Source organism: Rhinoraja longicauda, chromosome 26 (assembly GCF_053455715.1).
Source record: "Rhinoraja longicauda isolate Sanriku21f chromosome 26, sRhiLon1.1, whole genome shotgun sequence".
In the NCBI taxonomy this organism is placed as follows: Eukaryota; Metazoa; Chordata; class Chondrichthyes; order Rajiformes; family Arhynchobatidae; genus Rhinoraja; species Rhinoraja longicauda.
Window position 1 is genome coordinate 30940141 of NC_135978.1, and position 19716 is coordinate 30959856.

The 19716-nt window shown below is 49.3% G+C and overlaps 1 protein-coding gene across 2 annotated transcripts; it reads right to left on the reverse strand.

The window, feature by feature from the left end:
- Positions 1-1667: 1667 nt before the first annotated feature.
- On the reverse strand, positions 1668-16028 carry LOC144606244 (tapasin-like). 2 transcript variants are annotated; one of them, XM_078422155.1, is made up of 8 exons: positions 15900-16028; positions 15026-15205; positions 12879-13169; positions 10684-11022; positions 6239-6571; positions 4922-5014; positions 4011-4027; positions 1668-2764 (listed from the first exon to the last, which is right to left on the reverse strand). In XM_078422155.1, the coding sequence occupies exons 1-8, from the start codon at positions 15931-15933 to the stop codon at positions 2750-2752; spliced, it is 1302 nt and encodes a 433-aa protein (XP_078278281.1). In that variant the 5' UTR covers positions 15934-16028; the 3' UTR covers positions 1668-2749. The 2 variants fall into 2 exon arrangements, with proteins under 2 accessions (XP_078278281.1, XP_078278283.1); XM_078422157.1 differs by lacking the exons at positions 15026-15205; positions 15900-16028 and adding an exon at positions 14662-14796.
- Positions 16029-19716: the final 3688 nt, after the last annotated feature.

The following is a 19716-nucleotide window of genomic DNA, read 5'->3' on the forward strand; positions in this document are numbered from 1 at the left end:
TCCAGCTTTTTGTGTCTTCCTTTGCTGATGGCTCGTTCCATACACCCACCACCCCCTGTGTGAAAAAGTTGCCCCTCAAGTTCCAATTAAATCTTTCCCCTCACACCTTAAATCTATGTCCTCTGGTTCTTGATTCTCCTACTCTGGGTAAAATAATCTGTGCATTCACCCTATCTGATTCATTCATGATTTGATCCACCTCTGTAAGATTAGCCCTCGGCCTCCTGTGCTCCAAGAGTTCCAGCCTGCCCACCCTCTCCCTATAGCTCAGCCCCTCGAGTTTTGCCAACATCCTCGTGAATCTTCTCTGCTTTCTTTCCAACTTAACAACATCTTTCCCATAACATGGTGCCCAGAACTGAACACAATACTCTCAATTCGGCCTCACCAATACAGCTGCAATGTGATTTCCCAACTTCTATACTCATTACTCTGACTGATGGTGTTTTAGGGGGTTTCCATATTTTTTTTAAACAACAGAGATGACTCCCAAGTTCGTCTTCAGCAGGGAGCATAGACAAGGCTTTAGTTTTAACGTTTCATCTGAAAAACAGTACCTCCGGCTGTGCAGCAGCGCTCCATCAGTATGACACGAAAAATATTCACCTGCATTTTTTGTGCAGAGGTGCCTGGACTTGAACTCACAACCTTCCGGCCTAGGGGTAAGAGCACTACCCAAATGAGCCATGGCCAATACCTTTGGAAGGGGAACTTCCAGGTCTCCTCATAAAGAAATCAAGCCCCAGCCACCTCTGTGTCACACACTCCAAATACCAACCCGCAAATGCACTGAAGCTTAGGAACCCTTGGAACAAAGTGGTATCCACTGGGATCTAGGTTCAGCTTTGAAAACACGATCAGCATTTTTTTTTAAATTCTAACAAAGCAACAAGTTTCTTTCCTCGTCTTGGTCTAAGTACTGCAGCCAACTGAGGCAAGAAGGTAAGATACAAAATGTTGGAGTAACTCAGCGGGTCAGGCAGCATCTCTGGAGAAAAGGAATAGGCGTCGTCTCGGGTCGAGACCCTTCTTCAGACTGAGAGTTAGGGGAGAGGGGGGACTAGACGTATGAAAAGGTGCAAAGAACAAATGAGTGAAAGGCATGAAAGGAACAAATCGGAGCCCGCACCCATGACCAAGGAAAGGTGGAGCCCACAATGGTCCATTGTTGGCTGTGGAAGAGATGGTAGCAAAGGGATACGAACAGTGAAACGAAGCAGGATAACAGTGAAAGACAGGAAGACCTTAGACTTTAGATCAGATATTCAGCATGGAAACAGGCCCTTCGGCCCACCAAGTCCGACCCGTCCATAGCAGTTCTATGCCATCCCAATTGTTGATTGGCGGCTAGTACAGACTTGGTGGGCCGAAGGGCCTGTTTTGGCGCGTCTCTCTACGACTCTAAGGCTAAAGCTGCTGTCGGAAGGTTGTAGGTTCAGATTCATTTCAAGACTGGTATTCCTCATCGTCAGTAAGAATCCTCATTCAACGCCTTTTGGGTGGAACTTTAAATGGAGGGTCCACTTTCCATTTCCTGGGTGGGGAGGGGGGGGGGGTCAAGTGGATGTGATGTCTGGTGTCCTTGCTCAATATTCAGAATCAGAATCAGAATAACATTTATTGTCATCCATAAAAACAAGTCTTTTGGACGAAATTCCATTACCCACAGTCCATCAATAAGAGCAATAAAAATAAGCAATAACACACACAATCACAAACCAACACAAAACAAAACAAAGAAACATCCATCACAGTGAGTCTCCTCCAGTCACCTCCTCACTGCGATGGAAGGCCACAATGTCTTTTCTCTTCCCCTGCCGTCTTCTCCCGCGATCAGGCTGTTGTAGTTGCCACGTTCCAGGCCGCGCCGGACGGTGAAAGGTCCGCAGCGGGCCGACCCAAGCCCCGCGATCCGGGGCTGGCGAAGACGCCGCCAATGCACGTCGGGGCGGTCGGGGCTCCCGACATTGAAGCCCCCGCCGGCCAGAGAAAATCCCGCGGCCTATTCCAGGCCGCGCCGGACGGTGAAAAGTCTGCAGTGGGCTGACCCAAGCCCCGCGATTCTGGGCCGCTGTCGGAGCTCCCAATGTAGGCCCCCACCCAGGGGCCTTCGAACTTCCGATATCCACGCGGCCCGCGGCCAAAGCCTCCGGAGCTCCGAAGGCGAGTCGCAGCCGCTCCCGCAGACCACCGCAGCCTCCGAAGGCAGCCAGCTCCACAGATGGTGAGTCCGGTCCGCGGGCTCTGTGAACCAGAGCCCCAGGTGGTCCCAGCTGGAGGCCGCCAACTCCAGGTGTTTGGCCGATGGTAGGCCGCAGCAGGAATGGAGACACCACCCAGAAACAAAGGTCGGGTCCCCGTTCGGAAGAGACAGTTTTACAGTTACCCCCCCCCCCACACACACACAGTACACAACCACAAAAAACACTTCGTCACATCTAAGCACCACAATTAAGACAGAAAACAACAAAAAAACACAAAAGACAAACGGACTGCAGGTGAGCCACTGGGCAGCACCGCCTCTCCTCCCCCAGCAAAACAGATAACTGGATGATTTGCTTCAATGGGTCCATGTAGGTTGCTGGTGTGTCCAATCTCCACTGCATTTGCCCACAGCCACCAGTTTTAAAGAGGTTCATTGGCGAGAAGGCACTTTAACATGTTCCAAGGACACAAAGGGTTTCATGCGTGAGAATAGATCCTTTCTCGCCTTAGCAGCTGCCTCCTTCCTATAGTCTCTTGCCTGAGCTCAGTAGGGCTTCTTCTGCAGGGGAGAGAAAGGAAACGTGATTGGCAAATCCGCGCCGTGGACCAAGGTTGGTGGGTGTATGGAACGAGCTGCCAGAGGAGGTAGTTGAGGCAGGTACTATCGTAACGTTTAAGAAACGTTTAGACAGGTACGTGGATAGGACGGGTTTAGAGGGATATGGACCAAATACAGGCTGGTGGGACGAGTGTCGGTCAGTGTGGGTAAGTTGGGCTGAAGGGCCTGTTTCCACACTGCATCACTCTATGACTCTGTGGCTCTAAGTGTCGAAGAGCGTGCGAGATGTCTCGGATGTTGGTCGGAAGGTTGCTGAAGATTCCCGCATCTGCAGTTCCTTGTGCCCAACACCAGGAATCTGTCAGGGAACACAGCTGTCCTGCCCATGACCCTGCTCAGACTCTACGATTTCAAGCAATGGCCTATCCTGCATTTTCCTTGATCTCCATTCCCTTTGTCCTATTTTCACACCTTACACCTCCTTATCTATGTATCTCCCTCGCTCGACAGCAGCCTGAAGAAGGGTCTCGACCCGAAACGTCACCCATTCCTTCTCTCCGGAGATGCTGCCTGACCCGCTGAGTTACTCCAGCATTTTGTGTCTACCTTCTGCCCAGGATGTTTATGGATTCCCAGATCTGGCTAATCACCTTCATCGTGGTGTTAACTTTAGACTATGAATTAAGAGATGCAGCATGGAAACAGGCCCTTCAGCCCACTGCATCCGCCCCGACCAGCGATCACCCCGTACACTACCACTATCCAACACAAGGGGCGTGCTACAACCTACTGAAGCCAAGCCTGTGTGTCTTGTGCGGTTCACAAATTGGCCTGGTATTCTCCTGGTATTGGATACGGAGAGGATGTTTCCACTAGTGGGAGAGTCTAGAACCAAAGGGCACAGCTTCAGAACAAAAGGACGTACCTTTGGAGAGGAGATGAGGAGGAACTTCTTTAGTTAGATGGTGATCAATCTGTAGAATTCATTGCCACCGACAGCTATGGAGGCCACGTCAATGGATATTCATAACATTGAAAGATACTTGATTAGTGCGGGTATCAGGGGATACAGGGAGAGGCTAAGAATGGGGTTGAGAGGGAAAGAAAGATCAGCCATGATTGAATGGCGGCGAAGACTAGATTGGTCAAATGGCCAACTTCTGTTCCTGTGACTTAGGAACTCGTCATTTTTGTACTGTTTTCCTGCATGAATCAATGACGTATTGAAACACAATATTTCTCTTACCTTGTGTTTGTCCATAACTGCAAAGCAAAGAATACAGTGTCATTACAACTTATGTTACCGCCCGTCACATCACTGATAGATCATCATTGTTCAAAACACTTTGTAAAAATGGATAAACTACAGGGCAAAATTCACAAGGCTCTTTGCTTGCTCTCCACTAAAGCTACAGGAATGGAAACACATTGGTTATGAGTAGTTTAGTTTAGAGATACAGTGTGGAAACAAGCCCTTCGGCCCACCGAGTCCGTGTCGACCAGCGATCCCCGCACACTAACACTTTCCTCATCACTGGGCACAATTTACAATCTTCACCGAAGCCGACTAATCACCAAACCCTGTACGTCTTGGAGCGTGGGAGGAAACCGGAGCACCCGGAGAAAACCCACGCGGGCGCCTGGAGGACGTACAAACTCCACACAGACAGCACCCGTAGTCAGGACCGATCCTGGGTCTCTGGCGCTGTAAGGCCGCAACTCTACCGCTGCTCCATCGTCCCAATAGACATCAGGTGGAGTCACCCTGTGCAGAACAATCCCCAAACTATACATCAACAATGGTGGCGCAGCGGTAGAGTTGCTGCCTTGACAGCGCCAGAGACCCGGGTTCCATCCTGTCCACGAGTGTCGTCTGTGTGCAGCTGGCACTTTCTCCTTGTGACCGCGTGTGTTTTCTCCGGTTTCCTCCCAAACTACAAAGATGTGGATGTTTGTAGGCTAATTGGCTTCTGTAAATCGTAAATTGTCCCTAACGTGTAAGGTAGTGCCAGTGTACGGGATGATCGCTGGTCTGCACGGGACTCGGTGGGCTGAAGGGCCTGATTCCACTTTCGAGTCTCTCTTAAGTCTAAAGGAATCCCCTGGAGATGGGGGTCATTTTCCACTCATTGATAACATGAAACAGAAAGCACTCACCTTTATTCAAGTGGATTAGCAGGATGATCGCAATCGCGCAGAAGAATAGCAACAGTATTACAATTAAGGTATAAAATATCATCTGAGGTCGTGCTGTAGAAATAAAATGAAATATTGAGCATTATTACTTTGGAACAAGCTCTTCAGCACATGCTGAACATGATGACAAGTTGAACTGATCTCCCCTGCCTGCAAGGATCCATATCCCCCCATCCCCTGCATAGCCATGTGCCTCTCTTAAATGCCACCATGCATCCTGCAGCAGGCCCAGGCACCCCCCACTCCCCCCGCCCGCCCTCTGTGTAGAAACACATGCCCAGCACATCTCCATTACACTTTCCCCTTCTCACCTTAAAGGTATCTTTCGACATTCCTGTCATAGACTGGCTACCCAATCTACACCTCTCACCATTCTATACACCTCGAAGGTATCACAAAATGCTGGAGTAACTCAGCGGGTCAGGCAGCATCTCTGGAGAGAACGAATGGGTGACGTTTCGGGTCGAGACCCTTCTTCAGACAGATGTCAGGGGGGCGGGACAAAGAAAGGATGTAGTTGGAGACAGGAAGACCAGTGGGATAACTGGGAAGGGGGAGGGGAAAGAGAGGGACAGAGGAGCTATCTAAAGTTAGAGGAGTCAATGTTCATACCACTGGGCTGCAAGCTGCCCAAGCAAAATATGAGGTGCTGTTCCTCCAATTTCCAGTGGGCCTCACTATGGCACTGGAGGAGGCCCAGGACAGAAAGGTCAGAATGGGAGTGGGAGGGGGAGTTGAAGTGCTCAGCCACCGGGAGATCAGGTTGGTTAAGGCGGTGTCCGCCTCAGGCTGAGTTTACTCAGTCCGCCTTAACCAACCTCCCTGTGACCGTGTGGATTTCCTTCGGGTGCTCCGGTTTCCTCCCACATCCCAAAGACGTGCGGCTTTGGCTGTAGACACAAGGAACTACGGATGATGGTTTACTGCGGCCCACCGAGTCGATCGCCCGTTCACGCTAGTTCCATGTTATCCCCACTCTCTCATCCACTCCCTACACGCGAGGGGGCAACTTAAAGGACAATTGACCTACAAACCCACACGCCTTTGGGATGTGGGGAGGGGGAGGGTATCAGAGCCCCCGGACACCCACGGAGAGAGTGTGCAAACTATACGCGGACCGCACCCAAGGTGAGTATGGAAGCCGAGTCTCTGGCGCTGTGAAGGAGCAGCTCTACCTGCTGTGTCACAGTGCTGCCTTGATGGTGGATGGTGAGGGTGGTCAATGTGGGTGACAGAGACTGTTTCCATGCAGTATTTAAAGGTCTGCTCACCGCTCACCTTGTACTCTCACGTAGACGTAGCGTTTGATTGGCTTCTCCAGGCTGACGTGGTCGACTTGACAAACAAACGCTGCGCCGTTGTCGCTGAGGGAGGCGGTGAAGCGGTGGTAGCTGGTCACGCTGAAGGTGCCATCCTTGTTCGCCAGGTGTGAGGAGGAGACGGAGTTGGACAGGTAGTCGGGCACCAGGTGCTCCTCGCCCTGCTGCCTCTGCCTCTGCCACCGCACCATCACGTCCAGCGGGTAATACCGCGCCACATTGCACGCCAGCTTCTGCTCGTCACCCTCCCTCACCGACAGCGAGCTGGGGCTCAGTGACACCGTGGGAGGCTCTGCACAGAGAGACAACACAACGGGTAGACAACACAATCAGTAGCTTTGATCAGACATCACCGCACTAAACGCTATTCCCTTTACAATGTACCTGTACACTGTGCACGGCTCCATTGCAATCATGAATTACCTTTCGAAGGTAAGACACAAAAAGCTGGAGTAACTCAGCGGGACAGGCAGCATCTCCGGAGAGAAGGAATGGGTGACGCACCGGGTCGAACCCCGTCTTCAGGCTGAGATTCGGGGCAGAGGGAGACACAGAGATAAGGAAGTGTACGGTGTGAAAACGAGAGATCAAAGAGGACGAGGGTCAAGGAATAAGTAGAATAGATCATTGTGGGCTAGGAGGAGGTGGCAACGAGGCATGCAGAGATACTTAATCAGGGGGACAGTCAGACTGGTCGAACTAGAAAGGAGGAGGGGTGGAGAGGGAAAGCAAGGGTTTACTTGATGTTAGAGAAGTCAATATTCATACTGCTGGGGTGTAAGCTGCCCAAGTGATATATGAGGTGCTGTTCCTCCAAATCTCCTCACTCTGACAGTGGAGGAGGCCCAACATTGATCTATTCTACATTTTCAGGGGAGAGGGAGGCACAGAGGTATGGTAGGGTAGGGTGTGAAAACAAGACATCAAAGGGGATGCTTGGCCACAGTGTGCTGAGCATTAGGCTGACGTTATTTATTCACAAAATGCTGGAGTAACTCAGCAGGTCAGGCAGCATCTCAGGAGAAGCTGCCTGACCTGCTGAGTTACTCCAGCATTTTGTGAATAAATACCTTCGATTTGTACCAGCATCTGCAGTTACTTTCTTATATTAGGCTGACGTTTATCATTGTAGGTTGGAATCTTACACATTTTATATGTTTAAAGCATAGAACATAGTCCTGACCTCATTGGAGACCCTCGGATTACCTATAATTGGACTTTGCTGGCTTTACCTTGCACTAAACGTCATTCCCTTATCATATATCTATAGGCTGCTAATGGCACGATTGTAGTCATGTCTTGTCTTTCCGCTGACTGGTTAGCAAGCAACAAAAGCTTTTCACTGTACCTCGGTACACGTGACAATAAACTAAATTGGTAGCATCCCCTTTGATGTCTTGTTTTCACACCCTACCCTACCATACCTCTGTGCCTCCCTCTCCCCTGAAAATGTAGAATAGATCAATGTTGGGCCTCCTCCACTGTCAGAGTGAGGAGATTTGGAGGAACAGCACCTCATATATCACTTGGGCAGCTTACACCCCAGCAGTATGAATATTGACTTCTCTAACATCAAGTAAACCCTTGCTTTCCCTCTCCACCCCTCCTCCTTTCTAGTTCGACCAGTCTGACTGTCCCCCTGATTAAATATCTCTGCATGCCTCGTTGCCACTTCCTCCTAGCCCACAATGATCTAAATTGAACTGAAACTTTGTAAGTTCATATGTGCTGGGGGCAGAATTAGGCCATTCGGCCCATCAAGTCTACTCCACCATTCAATCATGGCTGATCTATCTTTCCCTCTCAACACCATTCTCCTGCCTTCTCCCCATAACCCCTGACACCCGCACTAATCATGAATCTGTCAATCTCTGCCTTAAAAATATCCATTGATTTGGCCTCCACAGCCTTCTGTGGCAATGAATTCCACAGATTCATCACCCTCTGGCTGAAGAAATTCCTCCTCATCTCCTTTCTAAAGGAACGTCCTTTTGTCCTGATGCTGTGCCCTCTGGTCCTAGACTCTCCCACTAGTGGAAACATCCTCTCCACATTCACTCTATACAGGCCTTTCATGAAAGTTTTTCAAAGTTTTAAAACATAGAAACTTCATAGTTTTAAAACAGAAACTGTGTAGGTTTGAAACATAAAAACGTTGTAGGTTTAAAAGATAAAAACGTTATAGTTTTAAAATGTAGAAACATTGTAGTTTTAAGGCATAGAAACGTTGTTGGTTTAAAACTTACACATTTTGTCGATTAAAACTTGCTCACATGATCAGCCACGATCACATTGAATGGCGGTGATGGCTCGAAGGGCCAAATGGCCTCCTCCTGCACCTATTGTCTATTGTCTATTGATCCATATCCCTCCATTCTCTGCATATCGTTTGCTAATTTAACTAGTTACAACCATGTTTAGTTTAGTTTAGTTTAGTTTAGAGATACAGTGCGGAAACAGGCCCTTCGGCCCACCGGGTCCGCGCCAACCGGCGTTCCCCGCACATTAACACTATCCTACACCCACTAGGGACAATTTTTACATTTACCAAGCCAATTAACCTACATACCTGCACGTCTTTGGAGTGTGGGAGGAAACCGAAGATCTCGGAGAAAACCCACACAGGTCACGGGGAGAACGTACAAACTCCGTACAGACAGCACCCGTAGTCAGGATCGAACCCGGGTCTCTGGCGCTGCATTCGCTGCAAGGCAGCAACTCTACCACTGCGCCACCGTGACAGCCCATGTGGGATTCAACCATGTTAAATGCTCGGTGAAGATTGAAGATGTTTTGTCAATTATTTCCATTAATCTTAATTACTGAACTCTGCACTTCACGGTGGCATTAAACTAACACTTGCAGCAAAGTACAGAAATTAATCCCCCTCCACTTGCAATATTTAACTCCAAAGGCTGACATAGAAACATAGAAAATATGTGCAGGAGTAGGCCATTTGGGCCTTTGAGCCAGCACCGCCATTCAATATGATCATGGCTGATCATCCAAAATCAGTTCCCCGTTCCTGCTTTCTCCCCATATCCCTTGATTCCGTTAGCCCAAAGGGCTATATCTAACTCTCTTTTGAAAACATCCAGTCAATTGGCCTCCACTGCCTTCTGTGGTAGAGAATTCCACAGATTCACAACTCTCTGGGTGAAAATGTTTTTCCTCATCTCATTCCTAAATTGCCTACCCCTTATTCTTAAACTATGACCCCTGGTTTTGGACTCGCCCAACATTGGGAACATGTTTCCTGCATCTAGCCTGCCCAGTCCCTGAAGTATTTTATACATTTCTATAAGATCCCCTCTCATCCTTCTAAATTCCTGTGAATATAAGTCCAGTCGATTTTCTTAAACAAAAGGAATTGCAGATGCTGGTTTACATCAAAGATAGACATAAAAAGCTGGAGTAACTCAGAGGGTCAGGCAGCGTCTCTGGAGAAAAGGAATACGTGACGTTTTCGGGTCGAGAACCAGAAGAAGGATCTCAACCGGAAACATCACCTATTTCTTTTCTCCAGAGATGCTGCCTGACCCGCTGAGTTACTCCAGCTTTTTGTATCTATCTTTAAAGATAGGTGATATTATGGCTCGGGACCCTTCTTCAGAGATGGGACCAGTCTGAAGAAGGGTCATGACCCAAAACATCGCCCATCCATGTTCTCCAGTGATGCTGCCTGAGTTAATCCAGCTGAAGACTTCCTCCTGATTTTCTGCTAATGTCTACACCACCCACAAATATTCATCTAAGTTCAGTACTCACGGTGGCACAGCGGTAGAGTTGCTGCCTCACAGCGCCAGAGACCCGGGTTCGATCCCGACTACGGGTGCTGTCTGTACGGAGTTTGTACGTTCTCCCCGTGACCTGCGTGGGTTTTCTCCGAGATCCTCGGTTTCCTCCCACACTCCAAAGACGTGCAGGTTTGTAGGTTAATTGGCTTGGTGTCATTGTAACTTGTCCCCAGTGTGTGTAGGGTAGTGTTAGTGTGCTGGTCGGCGTGGATTTAGTAGGCCGAAGGGCCTGTTTCCGCACTGTGTTTTTGTTTGGTTTAGAGATACAGCGCGGAAACAGGCCCTTTCGGCCCACCGGGTCCGCGCCGCCCAGCGATCCCCGCACATTAACACTATCCTACACCCACTAGGGACAATTTTTACATTCACCATGTCAATTAACCTACAAACCTGTACGTCTTTGGAATGTGGGAGGAAACCGAAGATCTCGGAGAAAGCCCACGCAGGTCACGGGGAGAACGTACAAACTCCGTACAGACGGCGCCCGCAGTCGGGATGCAACCGGCGCCACATTCGCTGTAAGGCAGCAACTCTAACGCTGCGCCACCGTGACCGCCCACAGAATCTCTAAACTAAACAGGTCGTGTCATCACCATTGGCAACCTACCCCTAATCTCCAGATTGATGGTGTGTGTTCCAAAGAGAGGAGGGACGTACACCAAACAGGTGTAGGATCCTTCACTGTTAATATCGACATTCCTTATGCGGATGGATGCATTCCCCTCCCCGATCTGATCCATGAATGCTTCAACTCCCTTCTCGATCTGTTCAGTCTGCCGGTTCTTTCCATTGTAGATAAACAGTTTCCTCCTCACGCTTCTGTGCTGATACCTCCAGTCGATGTAAAAGTCCGCACTGTGGTCAATCTTGAAGCCGCAGTCCAGAACCAGGTCTTGCTTCATTTTGCTTCTGACCAATGGAGTTCTTGTGTGGATAATATAGTTCACTAGCAAGTGAAAAGAAACAACGGTATCACATCGATTCAGAATGATATCGCCCACGTTTTATTTACCTCAGGTCGACACATAATGCTGGAGTAACTCAGCGGGTCAGACAACATCCCTGGAGAAAAGGAATAGGTGTGGTTTCGGGTCGAGTCAGATCCGAGCCAGAGCCACCTCATACCAGACTGGGGGATACATGTTCAGGGGGACTACCGGGGGGGATTTCAGCCGCGCTCGCCTAATTTTGTCTGGATTAAAGGAGATGCCGGACCACCAGTTGCCAGAAAATCGGTGGTGGACCTGTACTACCAAAGAATTAAAGCCTAGTAGACAATAAATAGGTGGATAGAGCTAGCTAGATAGAGCTCTTAAGGATAGCGGAGTCAGGGGGTATGGGGAGAAGGCAGGAACGGGGTACTGATTGAGAATGATCAGCCAGGATCACATTGAATGGTGGTGCTGGCTCGAAGGGCCGAATGGCCTCCTCCTGCACCTATTGTCTATTGTCTATTGACTAAAATGGCAAGCATCTGAGGTAAATTAAACGTGTAGGAAGGAACTGCAGATGCTGGTTTAAATCAAAGATAGACACAAAAAGCTGGAGTAACTCAGCAGGTCAGACAGCATCTCTGGAGAAAAGGAATAGGTGATGTTTTTTCCGTGAGTAGTAGCTCTACTCAACAACCAAACGTCTGTCGCCTCTTTTTGCTCTGGTTTATTTCACTCCCATGCAGTTGTATTCTTAATGCTTTAATGGTTTCTGCTTTATTCTTAATTGTTTACTATAGGTTCGTGTTGTTACTTGCGAGTGGAGCACCAAGGCAATAGACAATAGACAATAGACAATAGGTGCAGGAGTAGGCCATTCGGCCCTTCGAGCCAGCACCGCCATTCAATGTGATCATGGCTGATCATTCTCAATCAGTACCCCGTTCCTGCCTTCTCCCCATACCCCCTGACTCCGCTATCCTTAAGAGGTCTATCCAGCTCTCTCTTGCATGTATTCCTTGTATGTGTACATACTTGGCCAATAAACTTATGGATTCTTTCATTCATTACATCGCCAGAGACCCAGGTTTGATCCTGACTATGGGTGCTTTCTGTATGTATCGACACTTTTTGCCAAAGCCAATTAACTTACAAACCTGTACGTCTTTGGAGTGTGGGAGGAAAAAAGAGCATCGGAGAAAACCCACGCAGTCACAGGGAGAACGTACGAACTCCGTACAGACGGCACCCGTAGTCAGGATCGAACCTGGGTGTCTGGCGCTGTGAGGCAGCAACACTACTGCTGTGCCACGTGCAGTTTTGATTTACTATTGGTTAAAATTATTCACTGGAGTTTAGAAGGATGAGAGGGGATCTTATAGAGATGTATAAAATTATGAAAGGACTGGACAAGCCAGATGCAGGAAAAATGTTCCCAATGTTGGGGGAGTCCAGAACCAGGGGCCACACAGTCTAAGAATAAAGGGGAGGCCATTTAAAACTGAGGTGAGAAAAAACTTTTTCACCCAGAGAGTTCTGAATTTGTGGCATTCTCTGCCACAGAAGGCAGTGGAGGCCAATTCACTGAATGAATTTAAAAGAGAGTTAGATAGAGCTCTAGGGGCTAGCGGAATCAAGGGATATGGGGAGAAGGCAGACACGGGTTACTGACTGTGGATGATCAGCCATGATCACAATGAATGGCGGTGCTGGCTCGAAGGGCCAAATGGCCTCCCCCTGCATCTATTTTCTGTGTTTCTATGTTTCTAAAACTAAAATATGCACGGTTTGAAGACACCTATCTTTTCTTGTATCATTTTGAGCAAGATTGCGGTGACTTCTTCAGTCGCCTCAAGTGTTAAAACATTACCTTGAATGATCAGGGTGTCCGTGTTTCCAATGGGCGTAGTTTCGTCATCGGTTGGCGTTTCACCCTGCTCCGTTTCAACATGGTCGGGTACTTTTAGTTCCCTCATGAAGCAGATTGTGGTGAACTTGCCATATCTGTGCTTTAGGGTCATCGTGAACCATCGGCTCCCCGGAGTTTCTTCTCCCTGGTTTGGCCAGCGGACATGGTGGTTATGTGTGGAATACCGGCTAATTTCACACTCCAACTCGTCGTGCTTCCCCTGCACATATTGGAAAACATCTACAGAGGAGCCTGGTAAGAAAAGGAAAAGTTCACATTTCTATTAGGCGGAAAGATGATTCATAAGAGTCGTAGAGTCAGATCGCGTGGAAACAGGCCCAATCTGCCCACACCGGCCAACGTGTCCCATCTACACTCGTCCCACCTGCCTGCGTATGGCCTATATCCCTCAGTCTGAAGAAGGGTCTCCCCCGAAACATCACCCATTCATTCTCTCCAGAGATGCTGCCTGTCCCGCTGAGCATTTTGTGTCTATCTATATCCCTCTAAACCTGCCATGTACCTGATATATACATCCATATACACTTCATGAGGAGGTAGTTGAGGCAGGAGGGCAATTCACTGGATGAATTTAGAAGAGAGTTAGATAGAGCCCTAGGGGCTAGTGGAATCAAGGGATATGGGGAGAAGGCAGGCACAGGTTACTGATTGTAGATGATCAGCCATGATCACAATGAATGGTGGTGCTGGCTCAAAGGGCCAAATGGCCTCCTCCTGCACCTATTTTCTATGTTTCTATGTACTATCACAACGTCAAGAAACATTTAGATAGGTACACGGATAGGATTGGTTTCAAGGGTTATGAGCCAAACGCAGGCAGGTGGGACCTCTGTAGATGGGGCATGTTGGTCGGCATGGGCGAGTTGGGCTAAAGTGCCTCTTCCACACTGTATGACTTTATAAAAGCACTTTAGAAAAACAACTCGTGCATCACAGCCTGGCGCAGGGAAGTTGAACAACTCGTGCATCACAGCCTGGCGCAGGGAAGTTGAACAACTCGTGCATCACAGCCTGGCGCAGGGAAGTTGAACAACTCGTGCATCACAGCCTGGCGCAGGGAAGTTGAACAACTCGTGCATCACAGCCTGGCGCAGGGAAGTTGAACAACTTGTGCATCACAGCCTGGCGCAGGGAAGTTGAACAACTCGTGCATCACAGCCTGGCGCAGGGAAGTTGAACAACTCGTGCATCACAGCCTGGCGCAGGGAAGTTGAACAACTCGTGCATCACAGCCTGGCGCAGGGAAGTTGAACAACTCGTGCATCACAGCCTGGCGCAGGGAAGTTGAACAACTCGTGCATCACAGCCTGGCGCAGGGAAGTTGAACAACTCGTGCATCACAGCCTGGCGCAGGGAAGTTGAACAACTCGTGCATCACAGCCTGGCGCAGGGAAGTTGAACAACTCGTGCATCACAGCCTGGCGCAGGGAAGTTGAACAACTCGTGCATCACAGCCTGGCGCAGGGAAGTTGAACAACTCATGCATCACAGCCTGGCGCAGGGAAGTTGAACAACTCGTGCATCACAGCCTGGCGCAGGGAAGTTGAACAACTCGTGCATCACAGCCTGGCGCAGGGAAGTTGAACAACTCGTGCATCACAGCCTGGCGCAGGGAAGTTGAACAACTCGTGCATCACAGCCTGGCGCAGGGAAGTTGAATGCTCAAGAACAAAGGAGGCTGCAGAAAGCGGTGGACAATGCCCGGTCCATCACGGGTACTGACCTCCCCACCATCGAAGGTGGCCGTCGAAGGGTGGTGAATCTGTGGGATGCGTTGCCACAGTAGGCTGTGGAGGCCAAGTCAGTGGATATTTTTAAGGCAGAGATAGACAGATTCTTGATCAGAACGGGTGTTAGGGGTTGTGGGGAGAAGGCAGGAGAATGGGGTTAGGAGGGAGAGATAGATCAGCCATGATTGAATGGTGGAGTAGACTTGGCCTAATTCTACTCCTATCACTTATGACCTTATGAAGGGATCTGCAGGAAGTACTGTCTCAACAAGGCAGCTGATAGATGTTGTCTATCCACAAAAAGATGTCTATCCTGAAAAACCCTACTTGCTGACCACACTTGATGTGTCAGGGTACCTTTTACTTTAAAATGAATTGCATTCTCATCGGTATCGATACCACCAAAGAGCAGTAACGCCTTCCTCGAGATGGTCAAGTGGTCCATCATATGAGCCCCTTCACTTTGTTTCTCTTCTCGAAAGGTGCATTCCAACTTTCTCCTTGCACTAGTGCGTCCATTCTGGGCCAGCGCAGTCACTTAAGAGGCAGAAAGTAGAAAGCAAACGGAAAGTTTTTTTTAATAATGCTTGAACAGTGCATTTAACAGTGCCACTTCATTGAGAATATATGCAAATAAACAAGATATCTATAAACATATGACTATAAACAAGGGTGGTGGGTGCTTTGAACGTGCTGCCGGGGGTGGTGGTGGAAGCAGATACGATAGTGGCGTTTAAGAGACTTTTGGACAGACACATGGATATCTAGAGAATGGAGGGATATGGATCACATGCAGGCTGATAAGAGTTGGGCTTAGCATCATGTTGGGCACAGACATTGTGGGCCGAAGGGCCTGTTCCTGTGCTGGGCTGTTTTTCTGCTCTATGGTCCCAAAGAAGCAACTCCTGCCCCTACTTTAGGAATATTGTTGCTGCTGTGACTGAGGTTGAACTTATGACCACTAAGTCCAATGCGAATAGTATGTCTGGGAAGGACCTGCAGATGTTGGTTTAAATCGAGGATGGACACGAAAAGCTGGAGTAACTCAGCGGGTCAGGCAGCATCTGTGGAGAGAAGGGATGGGTGATGAGTGCCTTCTTCAGACACAAGTCAAGTGTATTTGTCACATACACATACACGATGTGCAGTGAAATGAAAGTGGCAATGCCTGCGGATTGTGCACAAAAAGTCACAGTTACAGCACGGGTTCAATGTAAGTGGGTGGTCTTACCAGCGACGACAATGTAGAGGTGCAGAGCCAACATGCCCGGCAGATGTGGATGCGGATATAGATGCGGATACAGATACAGATGTGGAGCGGCTGCTGCCAACCCCAACCCCAACCCCAACCCCAACCCCGGACAGAAGCTACATTTCACTTTCGATTTCTCCAATCCGACGCGGTCGCTTCCTGGTGTTCCGACATCAGAGGCAAGGTCAGGAGGGGAGGGTGGGGGCTTGTTACTGTACAGGGGCAATGTGGGAGGGGTGGGGAGGAGGAGAGGGAGGGAGAGAGGAGGGAGGGGTGGAGAGGAGAAGGGAGGGATGGAGAGGGTGGAGAGGGGAGGGAGGGGGTGGGGAGGAGAGGGAGGGAGGGAGAGGAGAGGAAGGGGAGGGAGGGGTGGAGAGAAGGGGAGGGAGGGGTGGTGAGAAGGGGAGGGAGGGGTGGAGAGAAGGGGAGGGAGGGGTGGAGAGAAGGGGAGGGAGGGGTGGAGAGAAGGGGAGGGAGGGGTGGAGAGAAGGGGAGGGAGGGGTGGAGAGAAGGGGAGGGAGGGGTGGAGAGGGGAAGGGAGGAGTGGAGAGGGGAGGGGTGTTGGAGAGCAGGAGGGGTGGGAGGGGGAGAGGGGAAACAGTAGGGTGGTTTGGAGAGGGGAGGGAGGGGACTGAGAGGGAGGGAGGGATGGAGAGGGGGGTTTGGGAAGGGGAGGGAGGGGTGGAGATGGGAAGGGGAGGGAGAACAGAGGGGTGGGAGGTGGAGAGGGGAAGGGGAGGGAGGGGTGGAGAGGGGAATGGGAGCGGATGGTATGGGTAGGGGGTGGAGAGGGGAAGGGGGGGGTGGTGGAAGAGAGGAGGTTGGCGGAGGTGATGAGATTGGGTAACAGTCTGGGGGTGGTGGCCTGGAGTTTGTCTGTGGGACCTTGGTCAATGGGTAGGTTTGAGGAGGCGTGACAATCAAACGAGATGGGATTGTGAGGAGGAAGAATTGTCATGGGTGTCATGTCATGATCAGTGAAGGGTGGACCAGGATCGATGGGCCAAATAATAATAATAATAATAATGCATTACATTTATATAGCGCTTTTCAAACACTCAAAGACGCTTTACAGGGATTACTAGAACATAGAGAAGTGAATAAATAGATAAATAAGTAAACGAACAGAGAAAGGAGACAGAAGGTGAGGTAGGTAGCGGCACAGTAGCGCAGCGGTAGAGTTGCTGCTTTACAGCGAATGCAGCGCCGGAGACTCAGGTTCGATCCTGACTACGGGTGCTGCACTGTAAGGAGTTTGTACGTTCTCCCCGTGACCTGCGTGGGTTTTCTCCGAGATCTTCGGTTTCCTCCCACACTCCAAAGACGTACAGGTATGTAGGTTAATTGGCTGGGTAAATGTAAAAATTGTCCCTAGTGGGTGTAGGATAGTGTTAATGTACGGGGATCACTGGGCGGCACGGACTTGGAGGGCCGAAAAGGCCTGTTTCCGGCTGTATATATATGATGATGACCTTCAGTGGTTGAAGGCAGTGCTGAAGAGGTGAGACTTCAGTGATGTTTTGAATGTGGTGAGTGAGGAGGAGTCTCTGACGGTTTGGGGTAATGAGTTCCATAGGGTGGGAGCAGCGATGGAGAAAGCCCTGTCCCCCCAGGATCTGAGTTTGGTCCGGATGGGGGGGGGGACAGGAGATTGGCAGCAGCAGAGCGGAGGGTGCAGGTGGGAGTGTGTCTGTGGAGGAGGTCAGTCAGGTAGGATGGGGCCAGGTTATGGAGGGCTTTGTAGGTCATGAGGAGGATTTTGTACTGGATTCTCTGGGGGATGGGGAGCCAGTGGAGTTTGTAAAGGAGGCAAATGGCCTCCCCCAGCTCCTTTAGGGCGGTAGGGTTGCTGCCTTACAGCGCCAGAGACACGGGTTCGATCATGACTACGGGCGCAGTCTGTACGGAGTTTGTACGTTCTCCCCGTGACCCGCGTGGGTTTTCTCCAGGTGCCCTGGTTTCCTTCCACACTCCAAAGACGTACAGGTTTGTAGGTTAATTGGCTTGGTATCATTGTAAATTATCCCTAGTGTGCAGGGTAGTGTTAGTGTGTGGGGAATCGCTGGTCAGCGCGGACTCGGTGGCCCAAGGGGCCTGTTTCCACGCTCTATCTCTAAACTAAACGAAGCTATTTCTTATATTAATTTCTATTTCCACAATATACTTTATTCATTGAAAATATAAGCAGAAAATGCAAGGCAATCAGTACACTTCTTTCTTTACCTTCAATGTGCCATCAAATCTCCCACACATTATCCGTGTGACCACGTGGGTTTCCTCTGGGTGCTCTGGTTTCCTCCCACATTACAAAGATGTGTGGGCTTGGAGGTTAATTGGCCCTCTGTAAATTGTTCTTAATGCGTAGGGAATGGATGGGAAAGTGGGACAACATGGAACTAGTGTGAGAGATGATCGATGGTCACCAAGGATAGAGATAAGGTGTTGGCTAACTCAGCAGGTCAGGCAGCATCTCTGGAGAACATGTATAGGCAGCGTTTCAGGTCATGGTTTCTAACCCCATCGAAAAAACACGCAGGTTAATCAGCCTCTAAATTGCTGGTAGTGTGTAGGGAGTGAATGAGACAGTGGGATAACATCGAACTAGTATGAACAGGTGATCGATGGTCGGCGTGGACTCGGTGGGCTGAAGGGCCCGTTTCCACATTGTATCTCTAAACTAAATCACTTTTACCTCAATGCCTCACGTGTTTCGTCTTTAAAAAATCCACCCATTAAGTGTTGATCAGCTATTACACAGGACTCAGCCCTGCATCCCAAAGACAAATGGATTGTAGGTTAATGTGGATACAAGGAATTGCAGATATTGGTTTACAAAAAAAAAAAGACACAAAGTGCCAGAGTAACTGAGCAGGTCAGGCATATTCGCTGGAGAACATGGATAGGTGACATCTCCGGGCTCTCCGATTTCCAATCGTATTCCAAAGACATGCGGGTTTGTAGGTTAACCAGCCATGATCATATTGAATGGCGGTGCTGGCTCGAAGGGCCGAATGGCCTACTCCTGCACCTATTGTCTATTAACCGGCTTCTGTAAAAAGCCCCGAGTGTGTCGGGAGTGGATGAGAAAGTGGGATAATGTACAACTAGTGTGAACAGGTGATTGATGGTCGGCGTGGACTCGGTGGGCCTGTTTTCACTGTATCTCTAAATTAAATCATTTTTACAATGCATCATTGGCAAATATGTTTCCTCTTTAAATAATGCACCCATGAAGTGTTGACCCAGTCTCACAGCGTCCAGTGACAAATAACTTCAGAACGAGCCCTTCCCCACAAAGCCGTTGGCGTGGCTACACCGAGCTTCAGCGTATCCTTTAGTACATGCTTCGGCACTCTGGAATGCTTAGTTCAGAGATCTTGACTTGCTGAAATCCATGTAGACTACATCAACCTTGCGTCTTCAACCATATGTGCTGTCTCCTTAAAACTCCATCAAGTTAATTAAACATGAGCTCAACATTAGTCCATGCTGAAGGTATTTATTCACAAAATGCTGGAGTAACTCAGCAGGTCAGGCATCTCAGGAGAGAAGAGTGACGTTTCGGGTCGAGACCCTTCTTCTGATGAAGGGTCTCGACCCGAAACATCACCCATTCCTTCTCTCCTGAGATGCTGCCTGACCTGCTGAGTTACTCCAGCATTTTGTGAATAAATACCTTCGATTTGTACCAGCATCTGCAGTTATTTTCTTATACTATTAGTCCATGCTGAATGCTCTTGATTAATCTGGCTCTCTCAAAATAAAGGTTTACAAAATAAAGATCACATTCCTGACT